Below are 22,432 nucleotides of genomic sequence, written 5' to 3' on the forward strand. Positions count from 1 at the left end.
GATTTACTACTAATCACGGAACCGGCTTTGCTGACGAGATGCGCATGACAATTGCATGCGATTAATTGCACAGCCCTACTTATAAGTGCATTACCGCCACTTATCTCTGAAATGGACCATTGACACTCTATGTACAATCTCAATTAGGAGTGTCAATTTTGGATATGATGTTTATTTTTTATATAATTTTTAATGTTGTTCAAGTTTTTAATGAAATTAATTGCATGATGTATAATTATATAAATATATTTATATTATTATTTATATAATATCACATTTTGGGGCATATAACTGCATTCTTGTAGGCTACATTAAGGCTACACTAAGCAACTGCATGCAATGTAACATAACGTACTGATCTGGCGTTTGTGTTAAATGCATTTTAACATATTATTTTTTCCATAATTAATCAAACCAAATTAACTCAGACACGTCAGCCCTAAATTTTTTCCTTATAATATTTATTTTTGTTTAAGTGCTTACATTATTAACTAACATTGGATTTACATTTTTATTATAGACCAAACATTAGTTAGTTAAATTTATAAATGATACATCATTGTGTAAAGGCATCCTGGCTTTGAGAGCTTGGCCCAAACATTCCTAGAGACTTTAAATATTCAACCCATTCTGACGCATTCTTTACCACGGCAACACATTTCTTCATCGGCGTAAGCAAAAAAAACAAAACACGCTGTTCCTGTCCACCATGCTCATCTCCCCGTCCAGCCCTGTCTAGACAGGAAGTATGCTTATCATCTGAGCTGGGTGCTGCAGCACATCTGGGAGACGTTCCACAGTGAGGAGGAGCAGAGGCCAAATCCCTGTGAGAGCCATCACCCCCTTTTCAACACAAAGCCCCTCTAGACTCTGATTCTAGCACCTTTCATTGCAACCCCTTCATTTACACCGCACACCTAGATCACATTGCTGTCTGTTACAGCATAACTGGAGAGGTCTAGGAGTGTATCGTTATTATAGATGACAAATGTGTCTCTTGTGTGTTCTGTAGGAGTCATCATTCTGTGTAGTTCTGCGAGGGGCCCGGCTCGGACAGGCCACACTTAGTGATGTGCTGCAGGCAGGATGTGTCCCTGTCATCATGGCTGACTCTTACATTCTGCCTTTTTCTGAAGTGCTGGACTGGAAAAGGTAAAGATCAAAAATCTGTTTTTGTCGGTCACCAGTGTTCATGAATAAAGTTAATATGGTACCTGACCTACTGATCACCTTATGAATATCTAATTAAGAAAAGTCATATTGAACACTTATTATAACTTCCGAAAGTCATGAGGTAACACTGAATAATAAGCAAATCAATAGTTTATGTACATTTAGATATAAAAATGACCTCATTAATCAAAAGCTGAATGTTCAGCAGCCATTACTTCATTCTTCAGTGTCACATGACCCTGGACCACAAAACCAGTCTTAAGTGTAAATTTTTCAAAGTTTTGTGGTCCAGGGTCACATATGTTCAAGAAACATTTGTTACTATTGTCAAAGTTGCACTATTAATTTGGTCACGTGAAAATCAAGTGCATTGAATTGTCATTTGTGTGTGTGTATTTGCAGGGCATCTGTTGTCATTCCAGAAGAGAAGTTGCCAGAGATGTACACTATTTTGAAGAGCATCCCTCACAGACAAGTGGAGGAGATGCAGAGACAGGTAAGAATGTGATTACACTTTTGTAGTGACGGTGAAAATTTGCATTCAGTGCATCAGTAGCATCTGTCCAACATGGTGGTTGACAGGTCATTTTCACTTCTTAGGTCAACCCAAGGACTAAAAATGACTGTGAAGACACTTTATTTTGTGCAATTCACTCCATCCTTTTCTGTGAAAGTTTGAACAGAATTACAGATACACTTGGAGCTATTTGTGGAAAAACAACAACCAACAACCCTGAGCCCTTTGTGACAGTTAGTAAACGGTACCAAATACTGAGTCACATTCAGACTAAATGCGAGCAATCCTCTCAGGTTTAATACAGGGTGAAGCCGAGGTTAAAGAAGTCACAACCTCTCTTCTTCTCCACTAACATTCTTTCTTCCTATCAATGGAGTGCTAGCTCTGCTATGAAAATAACCGTTAGACAGGTGGGTTAATGCCAAAAACAATATTCCTGCAAGTGTGTACTTTTGATTCTCTATAGTTGAAATTTCTCCTGCCATAGTAAATCATGATGAAAGCTAATTTTAAGTATTAGTGATGTATCTTTATCCAAACAAATCGTTAACCGCACACTTTCACTTTATTTTTTCCCCTTCAGCTTTTTCAGCTGTACACTTATGTGAAAGTGCCTAAACCACATGGAATGCATGTAAAGAGATCTTTTGGTTTCACTCTGTAATAATTATGGTCAATATATTGCCATGTAGAATACTATAGGTTAGCCATAACTAATAATAATTGCATTCTGCTTCCATTGGCATTGACTTCTTGAACATTCTCAAGTTCTTCAGCTCAATGTTGAATATTTTGTGCGGGGAGAATGTTGTAGTTTAGTTCCACAGGTTTCTGGGTGGTGTTAGGATGTAGTGTGCAGAAACACATCTTGCGCTGGAATTATGACATGGCATGAAGCCAGTGAGATATCAGCCCACACTTGAACACATCTTGATCCACTCCTTTCTTACTAGCCTATACCACCTCCAGACAGCAGAGCGATTGTATGGCTGCCATTGTACAAAAGAACTGGTTCTTGATATATATATACCTTACTTGGATTAAAAAAAAATCCTACTACTTTGTTCTTGATCTTGCCAGAAGACAACCCTCTTGAACTTTCAGTGTAGGACTGCATAAAATGCTGATGCCGCAAATAATAGGAGGCAGAAGTATTACAGACAGTTGTGAGGAATAGGTGTAGTGGATTTTCTCTGCATTTTGACCAATAGAGGGAGCAGCCAACTGCTGTACTTCATGGTGTGATCGCCAAGTCTTTCACAAAGTAGCAGTTTCTGACATTTCACCAAATCGTCTCTTGTCCTTTTACTGAATGTAATTGGCTGTGCCCTCTCCAGGGTTGAAAGAGTGTTAGCAATGCACGGATCAACCGCATATATATTGCTGATGGTTTTGCGTGCATGATTTGCTCAGTACTTTTGCCTAGTGGTCATTTAGAATTGTCAACATGTAGATTGATGTTATTTGTTATATTGGCCATTATTTAGGACAAATAACCTGAAATAATTTGCAGCAGGACAAGTATACTCAGATTCCCATAACAAATGACTCTTATGAGCCGGTTCATTTTAGTGAATCACAACCATGCACGACAACCAGCGTAGTCCAGTCGATTCTTCATAACAAATAACTCTTATGAACCTGTTCTTTTTAGTGAGTTAAAACAATAATGCACAAGCTGTGTTATCCAACATTTTCTAGAACTAATCAATTTTGTGAGCTGTTTCTTTTTGGTGAATCTCAACCATACATTGCAATCAGTGCCAAGTCCAACCTATTTCTAAATGAATGATTCAAATAAGATGTTTTTATTCAAACATTTATTAATGAAGTTATCTCATCATTTTGCAATGAATTACTTTTGCTTTTTTCTAAATATTTCTTCCTCAGAAGTACTAAAGGAATCATTTATGGAACCAGAATCATTAATACATTTGGGGAACAGAATCATACATTTTTTTATGATTCCCATCCACAGTTATTATAGCAACAGTTACGTGTTCTATAGAACGATGTCCTATAAGATAAAGGAATGATTCATGCATGTTTAAGAGTGTAACATATGAACAACCTTAAATGTGTCAGAAGAGCAGCCATCGTCGTCTTACGAGACTCCGTCTCTTCCCTCCTCATAAAAATTATTGCAAGCGTTCAAACGGGGCGCGTTCAGCGCTTGGTGGGTGCGGTTTTCTCTCTGCCTTCTCCTGGTCGGAAAGGAAACTTTCATCACGAGCTGATTTATGGGCGGCTGCGCTCCCCTTGGGATCAGAAAGTCTTTTTGAATCCTCTTCCCCTCTCCATAAAAAGAAAAGCTGTTTTGTGTAGTTGTATTTCTTTAAGGTTTAAGGGCCAGGCCTTTAGGGGCCGATGAAAAGGGGGGCGACTGCACTCTTCTAATGTGCTGAACTGAGTTCTGGGTTGAGTATATGACAACAAACACAGCAGCCAATGAAAAGATGTGCAGCAAAAGACCCGCACAAGCAAAAAAAAAAAAAACCTTGCTGCGCTGAGTTCAGTTCACTTGAGAGTAACTGGAATGGTCAGAGGATTCTCGGTGTTTAATGTTGCACAAACCTCTATTTCATCAAATGACACAATAAATCAATTTTTAATTGGTGTTTTTAAAAGAAAGACCATTAGCACTCTCTGACGTTGTTCAATAATTGGCCCAGGAAAATGTTGGAACGCCATTATTCTTGTTTTTTTTATATTCACCCTGGTCTCATTTGACTCTTTGTAGTTAGACCTAATCTGACACTGTTTGCGGTCAGGCCAGGTAATGAGGCTGCCTCTAGCATGCTGTTGGTGGACCCTGTTAAAGAGAACAGGGTCAAACAGAACCAGGAAGTGTGGAGCTGGGTCACTTCGGCATGGCGCCTCCTAGCAGGAGATAGCACTGTTTTATGGGTAATTAACTCTTATGTGCTCCTCACCCCTCACTGCTGGAGCTTTCGGTTTGATAATGTATAGTAGTAGAAGGAAAAGAGTGTGTGTTCTTGTATTGACAGAATATGTATACAGATTGTTACCTTCTTATTTGGTGAATACTGTTTTTTTTTTTGTTTTGTTTTTTGCAGTATTGGTGATTTGTAATATTTTTTTTCTTCCTTTTTCTTAAACCCTCAGGGTTTAATTGTTAAAGCTTAAAGTGGAGTTGAATTTAGGTCAGCTACCAGAATTTGGGGCTGTTTTTTCTCTAATGGTATTATGAAATTATTTCTCATATTGTTGTTTCTCATATTATTCTCATATAGTCCAATTCAAAAGTTTGGGTTCAGTAAACATTTTTTTTAGTCTCTTATGCTCACTATGGCTGCATTGATTTGATTAAGAATAAAGTAAAAAACAGTAATATTGCAAATATTATTCCAATTTAAATGTTTTAACATATATTTAAGTTTAAATTATTCCTATAATGGCAAAGCTAAATTTTCAGCAGCCATTACTCCAGTCTTCAGTGTCACATGATCCTTAAGAAATCATTCTGATGTTGCTGATTTGGTGCTCAAGAATCATTTCATAATATTATTCTCAATGTGGAAAACAGGATTATTTGAATAGAAAGTTCAAGAGAACAGAATTTTTTGTAAATTATTATTTTTTTGGTCAATGTAGAATTCTTTACTGTCTTTACATTTGATCACTTTATTAATCCATGCTAAATATAAATAATAATAAAAAAAATAATTTAAAAACAATCATACTTACCCCAAACTTTTTGAAAAGTACATGCATAAAAAAAATATTAATTAGCATTATAGCAGCATTCAAGTAACATGGCAAAAGTGCGATTACATTGCAGCATGTCCCTCTGTGCTGGTGTGGAGTAAAATGACCTGACCTCTGCCCTTAAACTTTAGCTGCAGTCTCAGTGCCACTTGAGTGGAAAAGTTAAAAGACTGATAGTCTAAAGGGCTCATAACCGTCTGGAATGGTCCCTGCAATCATGTCACCAGTCTTTAATGGGCTGTTTTGCCTTTGAAAGTGTGTCGGGGTCATAAAGGCACGAGCAGGATGGTGGGAGTAAAGGGATGTGAGAGGCCTTATCTTATGCCTTTGGATTGTATCTTTCACATGGTTTTTGTGTGCTTATATATTTCTGTTTATCAGTTTGTCTGTGCTTTGCTGCTCTTACTACAAATATTTGAATGCCATGCCATTTATTGTTTCCTAGGCCCGTTGGTTTTGGGAAGCCTACTTCAGCTCCATGAAGGCTATTGGCATGACCACTCTCCAGATCATTAACGATCGCATCTACCCCTATGCAGCTCGTACCTACGAAGAGTGGAACAATCCTCCTGTAGTTGTAAGTAACTCTTTTTTGTCCTTTTTTTTCACAGTTTAAATTTAGGGTCCCACTTTATATTAGGTGGCCTTAACTACTATGTACTTGCATCAAAAAATAAGTACAATGTACAATTATTGTGTTCGTATTGTATTGTAAAACACTTTTGCTGCTATTGAGGTGGGATACGGGTAAGGTTTGGGACAGGTTTGGTGGTATGAGTACTAGGTTTAACGGTGGGTTAAGGTGTAAGGGATCAACAGTGTAATTATAAATGTAATTACAGAAATTAAGTACAAATGTAATTACATGCAGGTGTTTTTTTAAATATAAGTACAATGTAGAAACATGTATACACACACACTGTATGTACACAATAAGTGCATTGTACCAAATGATTAATTTAAATGTAAGTACATGGTAGTTAAGGCCACCTAATATAAAGTGGAACCAAATTTGGTTTCTCCAAACTGCCCACATGTTATTTTTGGCTGTTTCTTAGAGAATAATCTAAATTCTCTCAGATTGACTGTGGGTGTCTGTTCACACCAAGTTGAATGAAACTAATTCACAGTGATTAATTAATTTATTTTTAACCCTCTATGATAATTAATGCCATGTCTGATGCAGATTTTTCATCTTTCATTGGTGACTTCTTTGGAATTTGGACTTGTGCATGTTTTAATGGCAAAAATTTAGACATGGTGTGAATAGGCCTTTAATCAATGTAAAATAACTATCAAATCTGACTTTTGGATCAAATCTGAATTTGTATCCAGTTCTTGCTGTCTTATAAGCACTGACTCTTGTGATGTGTTAAGACATTCAGTGTGTTTGCAGATAATTAGATTCATGCCTAAATGGCATGTTAGATTAAGATACAGCCTATGGACAACTTAAAGTTATAGTGAGCTTGTGCCATTAAAACATAAAAGAAGTGGGCTTATACTTTTCAGCTCCATGTTATTTTACATGCCGTCACTAAGCAGTGGCAGCAGACAGCTTTGTAAAGACAACATTGCACATTGGTATGAGCTTCAAAACGCTCCAGCATCACATAAAGCACACTCGTCTGTCTGTAAGTCAGTCCTGATTTGAGCACAGATCCCAGCTCATACTGTGTGCTGAAAACGGACTAATCCAACATTGTTTTTCCATTTCTCTGATTTTGTACACAGTCAAAGCTTAGACCAGAAAAGGCAGAAGCATGGAGTTCATTAGGGGTTTTGTTCGTTGTTGTTGTTGTTGTTCTTCAACAGTTCTCAGCATCACGCTACCATTCAGATCAAATGGAGGGATCCAGGACCCCCAAGAGGCTAATAGTCCTATCTCTGTTTGACTGCTAACGTTACAGGAAATATTAAATACTTTCTGAATGTTCAGTAAAAACACGCTGAGCTGAATCGGAGCAGTACATAAATTGAGTGCATTTCTTGTTCTGCTTCCCTATATCCACCGGGACATAATTGAAAGCACATTTCTCCAGCTCTGCCTTCAGGACGTCGTCAGGACAGGCAGCTTTTTGTGCTTGACTTCTGAGGGAACTCGCATTCGGCCTCTGCTTACCAAACAAATGCTTTATGTTCCATCATACATTTATTATCTGTGAAGAATTCTTAACATCATTCGTTTTTGGAATGCCTAGTCAGATTTTTAAATGCTGAAGGTTAATAGAGCTGAAGAAAATAAGCTACTACTTCAGATGTGTGATTTGTAAACATGTGCTGTATGTGCCTTGTGTGTCCCAGTGATGTATACATTTCCCATCCTATTTCTTTCTGGAATCGAAAAGAAGGCAGGCACTGTTCATCTGTCTGAAGGACGAAACTAAAGCAACGTGACCGGTGCCTGTTCCCGACAGTTCAAATCTGCAGGAAGCCGCTGCCACTTAGAATGCAGCTCTTATTTTAGTCCAGTCTCTGTGATGTTAGCAATCGCTGCCCATCAGCTTCAATGAGAATCTGGAGGTAAATGTTCTGCGCACTGAGCCTTTGCAATTGAACAGGCGTCCATGCTTTCATCTGGGTTCCATTTTCGACTAATCCCAAAACTGTACTAGTATGATCCCAGCTGCAAGACTCGCCAAGCCCCCTCGGCCCACCTGAAACGGCCTGCAATCCCTCACCATCACTCGAGTCGCCTGTAACCTCTTCATTTCACGTGTGACAAAAGAATACTGGTGCCCAGTAATAACAAGCACTTCTTGAGTAATTGTACCCGTACACTTTCGCATCCGAGCTGATAATAACAGTCTTGTCTTATGATGTGAAATTTCTCTCCGTATGATGCATTTCAAAGTATAAATGAAGAGGTTTAAATGGCGCTTCTTGGCGTCGTATTTCAGACCTTGGAGAGTCTGGTTGGCTTTGGTTTGAGCAAATCTGCATTCACAGAAACAAGCCAAAAGTTGAGAACCCGGTCATTTACGGCTTGTTCCAAATAGCAGGTGAACACTGACTAACTGCGAGCAAATATTCTGGCGTTGACTGTTGGAATAAAAAATTTGTCTTGTTTTCCTGCTTATTTACTTTAACAAATCACAAAGTCTCGACATGCGCCGAACCGCACTGGAGCCTGCCCAATTAGATCAGAGCATTCAGACCGAGCTTATACGAACCACACCCCAGTCTTCTTCTTTATTCATCTTACCACTTATATGTCACAGTGGTACTTTAATTATTTCCGCCTCTGCTTTTGGTGTCCATGTCAGGCACCTCAAAGAAATTTCCATTGGCATATAAAGTTTGTTTTTTATTAGCAGGATGGTTGACTGATGTTGTATGAAGGACGGCTGTGTCCATGGTGACAGACCGTGGCGGACGCTGCGAGGGAGCTGGTTAACCACGGCTCTCTATTTGCGGGCACCTTCAGCAGCTGCTGGATAGGAGGGTGTAACGGGCCCACAGCCTTGCTGTAGACTATATCAGCGCCATAGCATCTCTGCTTGGGGGTCTCATTTTGTGTGGGCTTTTTAGTTTTTTTTTTTTTAATCAAACACATGCCTTGATTAAAGGAAGTGTTATTAGTAATATTATGAGGAAAATTTAAATGAAGGCCTCACACCAAAAGTGAGAATTTTACATAGACAAAATGAGAGATTTGGTGTTCTTTCTTTCTTTCTTTTTTCTTTTTGAAATGAAAATTGAATTGGCTTCGGCTACAGAGTTTAGGATCTGTACACCAGATGCAAATAATCTTTCACACGAAATCTATTCAAACCAGGTCCAAAAGTTTTCCTTTTGCATTGGGAGTTTTTTAGAAAACTCTTCAAATTAGTCTTCAAAATAAAAGTGAAGCACTCTTTTTTTTCTTTTATTATTTTTTTCCTTCCATAGGAGTTGCACCGAGCTGTCACTTCACTTTGTGTCTCTTCTCTACTGACAAAATAGAAGAGACCATGAACGGTAAAGAGAGTCTGTGTACTCAGTCTGCGTTCAGTTCTTATCCTTCAGGCCAATAAACAGCAGTCTTCATGACCGCATCAGAGGCCCTTTAAGCACTCGCAGTATTTACTTTACAGCGTCACTTGATCTGGGCTCCATCTTTGGGAGTTTACAGGCTGTTTTAAAGCGGGCCAGGAAGATGAGCCAAGCCCCACACTGGCATGAGACAGCCACTGATGCCGATAGCATCCCAGCACCCCTGCTTCACCCCGGTCCTGCCAGGACTCATCTGCACCCCTGCTGCACCAGAGTTCATTGGAGTGCGATCATAAAATTCCACTCTCGACAAAACGGCTTGGGATAAATAGCAACAAAAGAGATCCAAATTAGAATTGGAATTGTGCTCATTAATAGGTGTATCACTTTACATTAAAACTCGAGCTTGCTTTGATGGTGGTCTAATGGATTAACAGCCACAGTAAAACACTTTTATAAGTACTAGAATTGTGGAAGGAGCATACAGAATAAAGTAGAAATTACATTAAATAGGAATTTTAGCCAACATACAGTTCTATACCCAAGAGAAAGGTTTAGATATAATATTTAACTATTTTACAGCTCATAGCTTGAGTATGTCCAGAAATAATTCAGAATGTTATGAAGTGAGGATTCTATGGTTCTGAGAAATATTGTGTTTGTAATAGAGATCTCTATTTTAGAGCTGTGTGGATCGAGATCATCAGTTATAGACAGAACTAATGTTGATGGTCTCTTGATGACATTAAGCATACTTATTGGTGCCGACTAGAACTAATGGTGATAACAAATGACACTGGAATTAAGTTCTCAGTTTCTATACTTATTTTGTAGGAAGGGACATATTAAGAGCTGTTGATGTTTTGACCAAGCTTCAGTGGATACCATATGTTTGCATTTTATTTCAAGAAGAACACCAGGAAGTTTAACATTCTAATCAAATTCAGATAAATAACAGTTAACAGGAAAAGGATGGATGGATGCCATGGAATGACAAAGAGCCTGAAGCAAGGAAGTATTTAATTTAGCTCTTAATATCTGACCACAGTGTATTGGATCTTCACGTTGTCATCTTCTGCTCTCTGCCAGATTTTACTCAGGTCAGCTAAGGAAAACATCCACGTTTTGAAATTTAGACTACCGCAAGGAATGTAGCACCTATGCACACAGCCTTCTGTGGATTAAACTGCGATAGACATTTTAAAGGACTGTCATGATGGAGATGCTTTATTGGTTAGTTTCAAGTCCAGCTGATAGCAGTTCTCTAGGTTATAGAGAATGAGATCCTGGCTTTTTATTTTCGTCTGAAGGAGAAGGTTTAGGTGAATGTTTGGCGCAATGAAAGGTCATGGCATGCTGCTCCAGCTGTTTGTTAACTCTGCTCTAAACTTTGTTGGTTGTGCACTCGACATTCCATGCCACTTTTAATCACCTACCCACCACTGCTGGTTATTAGCATTCTCCGTAATCTTTAAATTTTATAGTCCATGCACGTTTCCAAATAAAGCCGTGTTTTGGCTGAGGCTGCTGTTTATCATACTGTACTTCATATCATTAAATAAGTCATGGAAAGTCTTTGCGTTTGTTGTAAAGTTAAGACAACAGGTACACTGAATTGAGTTTCCCACTGATTTATTTAAATTGATTGTTTTTTTTTTTGTCTCAACAGAAATGGACAAGTGTGAACAGTCCACTTTTTCTTCCTCTCATACCGCCACGTTCACCAGGGTTCACGGCTGTGGTCTTGACCTATGATCGAATCGAAAGTCTCTTTAGGGTTATCACTGAGATCTCCAAGGTGCCCAGCTTGGCCAAACTACTGGTGGTGTGGAACAACCAGAACAAGAGCCCCCCTGAAGGTTAGTGTCACATTGTAGGATTGCATTATATATCTCTACTATATGTCATTTTAAATGCTGTGTTCACTTGGTTTTTATTTTGTGTTTATGTAACTCTTGTGTTTTTGCCGTGAAGGTAGACAAGGCAATAAAAATAAATAGCTACTACTACTACGATATCTGTACTATAATTGTTTTGGTTTTTTTTTAAGTGTGTGGGGGGTACAATGTATCGGCTGTTGGATAAATATGTATCAGTTAATATTTTATGTTTAATTGTGCATGCTCATCTCCCCTATTTTTATCTTTAGATGACCTTCATCATTATGTAACACTCATTTAAAGTTAATCTTTGAAACACCAGCTTACTAACACTGTTAAATGTTGTCTTTAGATCCATGCCTAAATTCACTTTTAGCATTTGAAATGACTGCTTTTAGTTTGTATTGTATTATTTATATTTATTTTAAACAGTATGAAATATAGAAACATTCAATTTTAATATCAGCCATTTATTGTTACTGGCCATAGCATGAAGATAATTATTGACATACAATTATTATTGATATCTGCGAGAACTTCAATAACATTGCCGTTCTCTGTCAGGATAATAAAACTTACTTAGTTTGACTAAATGTATTTTGTTTGGTTAGCAAATTGTTAAATTTGAAAAGAGATTGTGACTAAATCTACACTGTTGTTCTGACAGCTTCAGTTATTAAAGAATGAAAATGTGACACTCGTATGAAATGCAGTTGTGCGGCTTTCACAAAAGACATGAAACCCCTGATATGGAACAGATGAATGATAAGCCAGCGAGTAGCCAAATCATGTTCCTCTTGAGGTTGGAGAATTGAAAGCATGATGTGCCTTGGTCTGTGGCCAAACCTCTCTGGTTTATCTTCAGATATGGAGTGAGAACCCAAGTGTTTGTTACTGCCCCTGGCATATAGATGCATTTGAGGAGATGGCAGAAATTTGGCTTTTCTCATTGACCATCTATGAGCTGTTAATGTCTGTGCGTCCTATTACTCCTGACTAGACGAATTAAGTGTATTTTAATTCATTGTGATATATGGCCTGTTTTCACCAGACGTCCACCCTTAAACTTTATTGTCAAACCAAAAGGATCGTTTCCATAACGGTCTCCCTTTCCTACAGCTGTGGTCAAATTTATGGCCCATTACACATGTCAAAATAAGCTGATATTAGTAGTTATTTATTGTGGCTCTGCCTCTAATGATACTGCTTAACAAGGCGATTAGGTATGCGTCTGTTTATGAAGTCCCTTGGAAAAAAAGCGGAATAGGGAATTAAATATATCCTCTCCATAGATTTGAGTAATGCCATTATGAAGGGAAATACTTTGAAGTAGACTAATGATTCATTGTTGCCTTTGATTAGAGGCGTCGGTGAAGCCAGGCTCAAGCTTTTGTGACCCATTAGAATTAATAAGGTCTGTTCATGGGTCAACCTGGAGCTCAGGCCCTGATGAGGATGGATTTCCTCCACACCCTTTTCCATCGCTGATTATGTTTGTTTATTTCCAACAGCTTTAGCTGCCCAAGTCTTGACTGTTTGTCATTTTAATGAGGTGCTGGCGACTTCTGACAATAGGACTGCGTTTAGGGAGTTTCTCAATGGGCTTAATACATGAAGGGGAGGAGAGCTTTTATAAGGTGGTGTCACAGGGGATATAATTTGCTAAAGCTCTTTTAAAATGTTCCTACATAAAGTACAGCCCAAGTGAAATTTCAGTACAGGGCAAGGAAGTGATTACAGGCCATTAAAAAGCTTTCGCACAAGTTGTTTGACGCAGTCGAGATTCCTGCTAGTTCTTATGGTGCGTATTTATGATGTGTTAATGTCTAAGTTTGTGCATTGTGCTGCTCTGGATTATGCCAGTTAGTTTTAGTTGTTAAAATGTTACTTGTCTTTGTAGTCCATCTTGACTGCGTTTATTTCAGTTTTTGTTGAACCCTCCGTGCCAGGCTTGGATGTGGTGACAGTATCAGCTTACTTGCATGTGAAGATCTGGCTCTTCTTTCCGCCTTTGTCTGAGGCCAGGGAGGTTTTCCGGCAGTTAGGAAATACTTTTCTTTTTTCCTTTCATAGTTTGTTGTGTCATCTTGTGGAAGTACACTGTAGGCTGAATTGCGTCAACCTAACGGAGATGAGCTCATTCCAGATCTCCTGAGATTTCCAGGGTCTATAACCCCAGCTTTGGCGTAGCAGTATAATTGCTTACTCCCCCAGTCTTAGGGTCACTGTGTTTGAGTTCCAGTAGACTTTCTCTCGTCAGTTAAATGAGGTGACACTCTGTGTGCCATCTGTCTTCTGCGTGCTCTGAACTCCTCCCAAGCTCTTACACAACTGAAAATAAAGAGCGTTGTCTATTCTGCCCTGAGAAGAATGTAAGTGTGGTCAGATTCATATGTGCTTTTACTCAGTGATGTGTTTAGATTTATCCACCCACGCTCTGTTTTCCACAGTTGCTGCCATCTCTAATAGTTTCTCATCTTCTCTGAAACTGACAGTGTATTATTATTAGCTCACAGTTTTCTTTTTCTCCTTCTCTCGGTAACAGAGTCGCTCTGGCCCAAAGTCGCAGTACCTCTTAAAGTGTTGCGCACCAAAGAAAACAAGCTCAGCAATCGCTTCTTCCCGTTTGATGAGATCGAAACAGAAGCTGTCCTGGCCATTGATGATGACATCATCATGTTGACCTCAGATGAGCTGCAGTTTGGATATGAGGTAGTAAAAGCACTGATTCCCTGTTTGTGTATTACTACTTACTATAAATATATGTACTACACTGATGAAGGTTTAGTATATACGGGTAGCTTGAAGTCAGTCTGTACTTCTATATTGGGTCTTGCATCTAGTTGCAAACCAGTCCTCTTACATAGCACATACGCTGTTCAAAGGTTTGGGGCTAGTAAGGTTTTTTTTTTTGAAAGAAATTAATACCTTTTTTCCAGCAGGGTTGCATTAAATTGATGAAAAGTGACAGTAAAAAAAATGTATGTTACAAAAGATTTCCATTTCAAGTAAATGCTGTTCTTTGAGCTTTCTGTTCAAGGAATCCTAAAAAAAAAATGTATCACAGTTTCCACAAATATATTAAGCAGCTGTTTTCAACATTGATAATAAATGTTTCTTGACCTTAAAATGAGCAAATGTAGTATGATTTCTGAAGGATTAAGTGACACTGAAGACTGCAGTAAAGACTGCTGAAAATTCAGCTTTAAAATCACAAAATTACATTGTAAAATATTTTTAAATAGTAAACAGTTATTTGAAGTTGTATTAATATTTTGCAATGTTACTGTTTTGCTGAATATTTGATGATGTAAATTAAGCCTTTGTGAGCAAAAAAAAACTTGATGATGAAATATATACTGACCCCAAACTTTTGAAATGTAGTATACTTTCATTTTGGATGCACTAATTATACAATTCAGGAAAACTAGTTTGTGATTTCAGATTCAGCTATTACTGCATTCTGGGAGAAATTAATACATTTTGCCCTATATGCTTCGAGCTTGTTTTTCAAGCATTTGATATTTTCTTTGGAACCTGGTTATTTTCCTTCCTTAGTTTGGTTTGTGTAGGAACAAAACAGACAGACTGCAGGTCTGAAAATGGTAGTTTACTTAGTCTGCATGTGACTTATTTGTTATCGCACTGGATGAGCTCCTTTTATCTTAATAGTTAAATGGATTCGATTGAAGTAGTTGCCTAAATTCACAGTATTTCCAGGGATTGTATCTGGAGCAACTAGGGATTAATTGTCTTCCCCACATGCACAATGATGATAGAGCAGAACTGTGATCCCAGTACCTCTTTGGGTCACTCCTACTTAAAGTTGAGCTTACATGCAGTGCAGCATTTTCGAACCATCCTCTATTGCCTAAATCTGTGCTTGGCATCTCAAAGCATTCCTTACGGTTGAAGTCTCTATTTTTTTTTTTGTATCATTTCGTTTTTTCATATATGAAGCATGACAGGACAAGCAATGCTGTCCATGGCTTACAGGCTTGCCTTCAACTCACCTGCAGGCATTTATACACTATTGAGAGAATGAAGTGTAATTTATGGATAATTGTATGAAATGGAAGACAGCTTTAGACATGGCTGCATGGCTAAAACACTAGCTGCTTTTGCTACTCGGGAATGACATTCAAGAATTTCTACATCATATTCTGTAGGCCTGCCTGTCATTTTTGGGATTAACAAGCCTTTAGACCTAAACTTAATTGATTTAACCCTAGATATTCAAGGTTTACCGCCCTTTGAAGTTGGTATTATCTAAAACGACTCTAATTGTTGAACAGTTGACTGATTCTTTATGTTCTTAGATTTTGTGATGGGTTTATATTATGTCTCAGATGTGTTCTGTGTGTAGGTATGGCGTGAGTTTCCAGACAGGCTGGTCGGATATCCTGGACGGCTCCACTTATGGGACCACGAAATGGGCAAGTGGAAATATGAATCTGAGTGGACTAATGAAGTGTCAATGGTCTTGACTGGAGCTGCGTTCTATCATAAGGTATGGCACAAATGCTTCATAGACTCTGTTACTTCTGCCAAAATCTTGTCATGTCCCTGTCCTGCCTTTATGTTGTCCCTCAGAGATCAATAGGGGTTATCGTCATTTGTAATTCAAAACCCTCAGTTAAGGTCATTTTTTCATCAAAATGGTTTATGTTTCCTTTCCAGTACTTCAACTATCTCTACACGTATAAAATGCCCGGAGACATTAAGAACTGGGTGGATGCTCATATGAACTGTGAAGATATTGCCATGAATTTCCTTGTGGCCAACATCACTGGCAAAGCCCCAATAAAGGTAACATAACCTCAGAGTACGATATGTTCAGATAGTGCCTGTTTGTTTTGGTTCTGTAACTACTTTGGAGGAAATCAAATGGGCCATATCATGGAAAGCCAGATTTTTTTTTTTTGCTTTTCTGAAATAAGAGTACACAAAGCTCCATCTTTAGCCAACACAAATCACTAATGGAAACTAATATCAAAAGCCAAAACCTTTATGGTATTACAGTGTTTCCTACATATATTCCCATTCAAATGTTGAAAACTGTTATGCTGCTTAAACCGTGATACATTTTTTCCTGGATTCTTTGATAAATGGTATGTTCAACAGCACGTATTTGAAATAGACCTCTTTTGTTGTAACATTATAAATGCCTTTATTTTCAGTTTAGCAGTTTAATGTGTCCTTGCTGAATAAAAGTATCAGTTTCTTTCAAAAACAAATATTACTGATCCCAAACTTTTGAACTGCAGTGCAATTCTGTTTTTACAATGAGGAAACCAAATCCCATCACATTTATTAAGACTGCAAGTTCACAACTCTTGTGAAATGTATTACTTTTTTGCCGTAGCACTTGGGATTCAATAGCGGTTGTACATTGTAACATTGTAAGCATATTGACACAGTTAATATTGCAAATTATTAGGGCTTTCATTTAAAGAATCAGACAGGCTGACAAATAGATCATGATGAACTGAAAAAAAAATAATCTGGAGGCAAAAAGTATTATCCCTTAAAAATCAATGTGGGCGTTCCCTAAAAGAATGTGTGCATTCTGACAGTGTTCCCTGGAGCTCTGTCTCTGATCAGCTTTCGCCTTTCTCCTCAAGCCTCTACAGTCTGTAGTCTACAGTGACTCTGTCCAGGTGCTGTTCGGCCTGTAAAGTCCTGGCCTTAACCTCTGTTATCTGGATGTCACTGTCTGCCTCTCTCCTGCACGTTCTGTTTTTCTAAGCTCACTGGGCCACATTCATTCTGTAGTCAGTTACGATGTGAACCTTTTCCCCTCTCTCCTCCACATCCCCACATCACCCACACCTCCTAGTGCCCCAACCCCTCACTCCCACTGTGGAGAGTGTCAGTCAAGTGTGTGTGTTGTTGAAGGAAGGATGGGGCAGAGGGGTCGTACATCATTCATCTAATGAGTGTGGCAGATACGGTCGTTTAGCTAGGCCATGGGCACGGACGGCTCTCTCATTACATCTGACTTATAACCTGTCATCAAGTCATCTCCTCCCACTCAGCTCCCAAACACACGCATACACACTTCACAGAAGCCCATCATTGCAGCCCCAGCTCATTATTAAACAACCTTATCAATGCTGTGTCAGATTCTGTTGTTTTTTAATATGAGGAGTGTGTCATGATTTCTCAGCATGAATTTGGGAGATACAGATTCCTGTAGGTCAGACAGTTTTATTTTTTGAGGTGAGAAGAGATAAAACACTTGTTGAGTTTTATGCACTGAATAAAAAAAGGAAAGTCTGCATTCTAATGATTCCTCTAACAATAGAAAAGTCATGCAAATTTGCTGCTGTGCAAATATTCCAAACAATATTCAGGCATTTTTGACAGTTTTATAAAAAAAAAAAACATTAAATCAGAAAATAGCAAATAAAATATAATGTATTTGTTTTACAGTCTATACATTTAACAGTATATTTACAATTTTAGCTGTAACCTTTTTTTCTGGCTTTCCTGAAATAAATGTTTGACATATTCCTGTGGTTGATAGGGCGATTGAAAAGTTACTCTTCTCTCATGAGTATTTCAATATACTTTCAGATGGTTATTCATGTTTTTTATTAAAAAATGCAACAACAAAAAAACAGAAATACAATGTAACTTTTAGGACAGTGTTTTCAACTCCAGTCCTCCTTGGGAACCAACTCTGAGAATGTTTTTGATGTCACCATATTCAAAACTCTAAGAAGCTGATTAATTAGAACACTAGGTGTTTTAATTAGTGAGACATCGAAAATATTCTGCTAGGTGGGTCACCAGGACTGTAGTTGAGAAACATTGTTGTAGGGTGTACCAGACTCAGACAGAGTCATGGGTATTTATAGAAAGGTGAAGAACCACTAAAATGACAATATTGTAGCTCTGCCTTGACTAAAAATTGGTCAGACCAAAAATATGTTTTACAATGTAATGAGACAATGATTTTTATAAGGAAAACAACTACAACAGAATACAACAATTCCACATTAAAATTGACAGTTTGAGAACTGAGACTTAGTTTGTGATTGAAACAAACAAAAAAGCTCATTGTGACTTTTGAGTTAAAACGATCAAATACATCACATTTGTTTTTCTGTCTTTCTCTAGGTTACTCCTCGGAAGAAATTCAAATGCCCGGAATGCACAGCGATTGACGGGTTGTCCCTAGACCAGACACACATGGTGGAGAGGTACAGTATAAACAGGGATTCCCTTTAGTTGGGCAGAGGGGGCTTTGGCAGCATTCTTGGCATCTGAAACACATTGTGAGTTTAACCAACAATTATGGCGTTATTTTAATGACACATGTCGAGAGCGCATTATTGTAGCTTGAAAGCACATTAATATAATGCTCGAGCGTGAATCTCTCTGCTCGCGTGCGGATTTCTTTTGCTCTCGCACAAACCCGGACGCGCACGCTCAGATACACGCTGCTCTCGCCTGGAGAGAGTGCACGCACTTAAAACGTGTCTCTCCTCTCACTCAGACTGTGTCCTGTGCACTCTCAAATCTCTGTGCTCATGCACTATAGATATTAATTATTTTCGTACCTGAATCTTTAATCTTAAATCTTCTGATTTAAGAACTATTTAGATATGGGTCAGATACACTATTCCCTAAACCGATACTTACGATTTGGAGACCAAATATAACACTATAATGAATTTTTCATATTTGCCATAACATTACTACATTCTGTTCTATGGGTTTAATGCATTTGCAGACAATGTAATTACATGTAACTGTCATATAACTGTATATTCACTGTTTTAGAGGAGAGTGCCATTGAATGTGTAGCTAATATTAAGTGGATTTTCATGAAAAAAAAATAACTGAAAACAAACACTGGATTTAAAAAACAAAAAAACAAACATAAATGTCCAAACAGCAATGCTATTAGAGCATTTATTGTATTATGTCTTGCATCATTTACATCTATTTTTGCATTTGATGTTGATTTGAGGAGTTACTAGGACTACTTATTATTGCCATCATACCAACTGAGAATTTATTCGCTACAATAATGCGCTCTCGACATATGTCATTAGAATAACGCAATAACAATTGGCTCATTGTAGCACAGTACAGGAGATACTTTCCTGTGCTCTCAGATCAAAACATTCAGATTCACTGGACCTTGCGAAAAACGTTCCTTCTCAAAGCACTGTGACTTTCCTCTCTGTCAGAGGTTCACCACAAATCATTAATTCATTCTGTTCAAGTATGAACCAAGCGAAGCATTCATCAGAAAGGCTTGAATTGATTTTCCTTGAAAATCAAATCCGTTTCCTCATCCGCTGAAGCATAATCAGTCTTGATGAGTGGTTTCATACTTCCAAGCTGTGTTTGAGGAATTAAAGCAGCCGAAGCAGCCTGCGAGAGAGTGTTTGACCTTGACATGAATACGGAGTGGTAGCAGCCAATCAGGGACTGCTGAACCCTTCCAGGGGCCACACTTGTTTAGATTGATGAAGGGGTTCCTGCCTCTGGTTATACTTCTCTCTCGATACATTTCCTGTCATAAGTGCAGGGTCCTGGGAATGCCAGGCATTTTGAAAACATCTGATCCCTGTTTTACATTGTGCATGTACCTCATGATTTTGATGCTTCTACAAAACTCTAGTTAGGTTGTACCATGAACAGCCATTTTTTGGAAGACAAATTTTCCGACATTGGCATCAGATCCATGATCCATGTTTCGCTTTTTCCTCCACTCTTTCAGCCTCTTTCTTTTTTCTTTCCAGGTCTGAGTGCATAAACAAGTTCGCCTCTGTGTTTGGCACCATGCCTCTGAAGGTTGTCGAGCACCGTGCCGATCCTGTACTCTATAAAGACGACTTCCCAGAGAAACTCAAAAGTTTCCCCAACATTGGTAGTCTGTGACACTACCACTACTCTTTCCCACCACTTTTATCTCTCAAACAGGCTATGGGCACTCCCGGATTTCTCTTTCTCGTTCCGTATCTGACCTAATGACTTATGAGGAGTTCCGTTCCACTTGTGGTGTAATGGGAAATGATATAACCTGTATAACTTATCATGTTTTCACTCTTGAGGACGGTTGCTGAAACAGGATGATACATCGAGTCTGATGAGGACAGGTCAGAGCTTGGCTCTGTCTTAAACCTTCCTTGTGGTTGACACTATATCCGTGTGAGGAAAGTAAATGCATACAGATGAATCACAGCCCACTGGTAAACAGTGGAGGATATATATTGATGTAATTTTACATTTATAGTTTAACTTGTTTTTTATTTTTAAAGATATGCATCACGCTGAACAAATTGTAGCATAACTTGAACTGAATGTCTCAGATGTTGAGTTGGGGCCACTAGTTTGTACTTGAGATATTATTTTGCACAGTCACTGTTAGTGATTTTACTACTACAGTTTAAGTTATATCAGTTTGACATTTCATTTTATATTCAGTTGCTGACTTTTTGAATGTTGCTGGAGAAAAAAAGTATTTTATATAAATGTTCCCTATTTAGTTCAACTCTTACGTCTGCCTAATTAAAGCCTATTTTGGGTATTACTAGATATTAAAATACACTATTTGCAGAGTTATATATTGTACAGCTAATAACAGTATCGTTAAATGCCATGAAATTGCAAAGAACTCATTCATACTCAGTGAATTCTTGTCACATTTCTTTTTGATATCTCCATTTCTTTGAATTGTTTTGTTGTTTATTTGTTTTTTACATTAAGATGTATTATATGTAATAAACAGAGTGTGGAAAAATAAATGCTTAATTTAGAGATGTGCATTTTGGTCATTTTGACTGAAAGTATTTTTTTTTTTGAATAGTGGTCTCTGTGTACATGCTTTTTTGACCTTTGCATCTTGCTGCTTTTCAAGCATCTCACAATGTAAGTGTGGCATTTGTTACTTGACAGTGTGTCAAGTTAAAAATAGTTCAAATTCTAAAAACTCACAAGATTATTCATTTGGTTTCAACACATTGCGCTTCTCCATGCTGACACAAGTTGTCATCCTTTTGTGACCGCAAATCACAGAATTAATGAGGCGCCATTTCGGCTCATTTTAGAATAGTTGTTGCTGGAGTTTGATTGGTGTGAAATGTTCTGAAGTTTTCATGTACATTATTGAGTTTTCATTCCTGTCACTTCTGAGTATTCTCATTCTCATCCCCAATTTGATCGTATGTTGACTTAGTGCAGATTTTGGATGAACTGTCGTCTCTTTTCCAGCTGCCTCTGTTGTCTGGGCCCAGAAGCAGATGTCTGAGCGCTTTGAGTGATTTAGGTTCAGAAGCCTGCACGTCCGAGATAAATTCATTTCATCTCCATTGGGAGTGAACTTGTGAAGAGAAATCTATTCCTGTTCTGACTCTTCCTGCATGAAGAAAGTGAAAATCTGGTAAGGAAATTTCAGCAACATGTTAAGTATTGGAAATGTCACTGAATGACCAATTACACACAGAGAGCCAGATTGTCTGCAGTGTGTGAAGTGTTTTATGCAAAATTTGTCTACTTTAGAAAAATGTGTATGAGAAGGGAGCATTTATCTCTGAGCTAATCATCAAAGTCAAGCATTTAGGCCTATCTGAGCTATCCTTTTCTGCGTTATGAGGGCATTTGTCACCTGTTATTAACATGCATTTCATAATCCACTTGTACAATATCAGCAGCTAAAGTTTTTTTTTTTCCATCCACTTTGTTTCGTGCAGCTTTTCTGTATTAATAAATCGAAAGCTGCATTCATAGATTGCAATTTATCAATACAATTACTAATATATTGCACAGGTATATTTGATTAGTTCTTTTTTTTAATTTTTTATTCATCTGGATTTAAAGAAACAAAAATGAGCACACAGAAAATGTCAAATGAAATGAAACATCCATAGTAGAATACCCAGCACCTGTAATGGCTAAACTTTTAAATGTTGTTTTTTTAACCCATTAAAGGAAAGCCTAGTTAAAAGCACAGTCTTTAGCCAACAGGAAGTTCATGTCTTCAGTATGTCTTTAATGTAAGATGGCTGTTACATCCGGCTCTGAGAACAGTATGTCAAATGTCCCACGAACAGTGTCTTGCTAAAAACCTTTTTTTTTTTCAAGAGGTTTTGTTCCATGTACAATTTGTTTTAGCCTTGAAACAAATCTGAAAAAGCAC

General features: G+C 38.0%; 1 protein-coding gene across 1 annotated transcript in view; it reads left to right on the forward strand.

The window, feature by feature from the left end:
* Positions 1–20,955, forward strand: part of ext2 (exostosin glycosyltransferase 2) — a 27,781-nt gene extending 6,826 nt beyond the window's left edge. Inside the window, exons 7-15 of the mRNA XM_016485741.1 lie at positions 1,013–1,152; positions 1,576–1,669; positions 5,865–5,996; positions 11,064–11,253; positions 13,820–13,986; positions 15,641–15,784; positions 15,955–16,083; positions 18,400–18,482; positions 20,037–20,955. Coding sequence (XP_016341227.1) covers positions 1,013–1,152; positions 1,576–1,669; positions 5,865–5,996; positions 11,064–11,253; positions 13,820–13,986; positions 15,641–15,784; positions 15,955–16,083; positions 18,400–18,482; positions 20,037–20,175 — 1,218 coding nt within the window. The 3' untranslated portion in view covers positions 20,176–20,955. The remainder of the gene's footprint in view (positions 1–1,012; positions 1,153–1,575; positions 1,670–5,864; positions 5,997–11,063; positions 11,254–13,819; positions 13,987–15,640; positions 15,785–15,954; positions 16,084–18,399; positions 18,483–20,036) is intronic.
* Positions 20,956–22,432: the final 1,477 nt, after the last annotated feature.

This window comes from Sinocyclocheilus anshuiensis, unplaced genomic scaffold (genome assembly GCF_001515605.1).
Source record: "Sinocyclocheilus anshuiensis isolate Anshui unplaced genomic scaffold, SAMN03320099.WGS_v1.1 scaffold529, whole genome shotgun sequence".
Lineage (NCBI taxonomy): Eukaryota > Metazoa > Chordata > Actinopteri > Cypriniformes > Cyprinidae > Sinocyclocheilus > Sinocyclocheilus anshuiensis.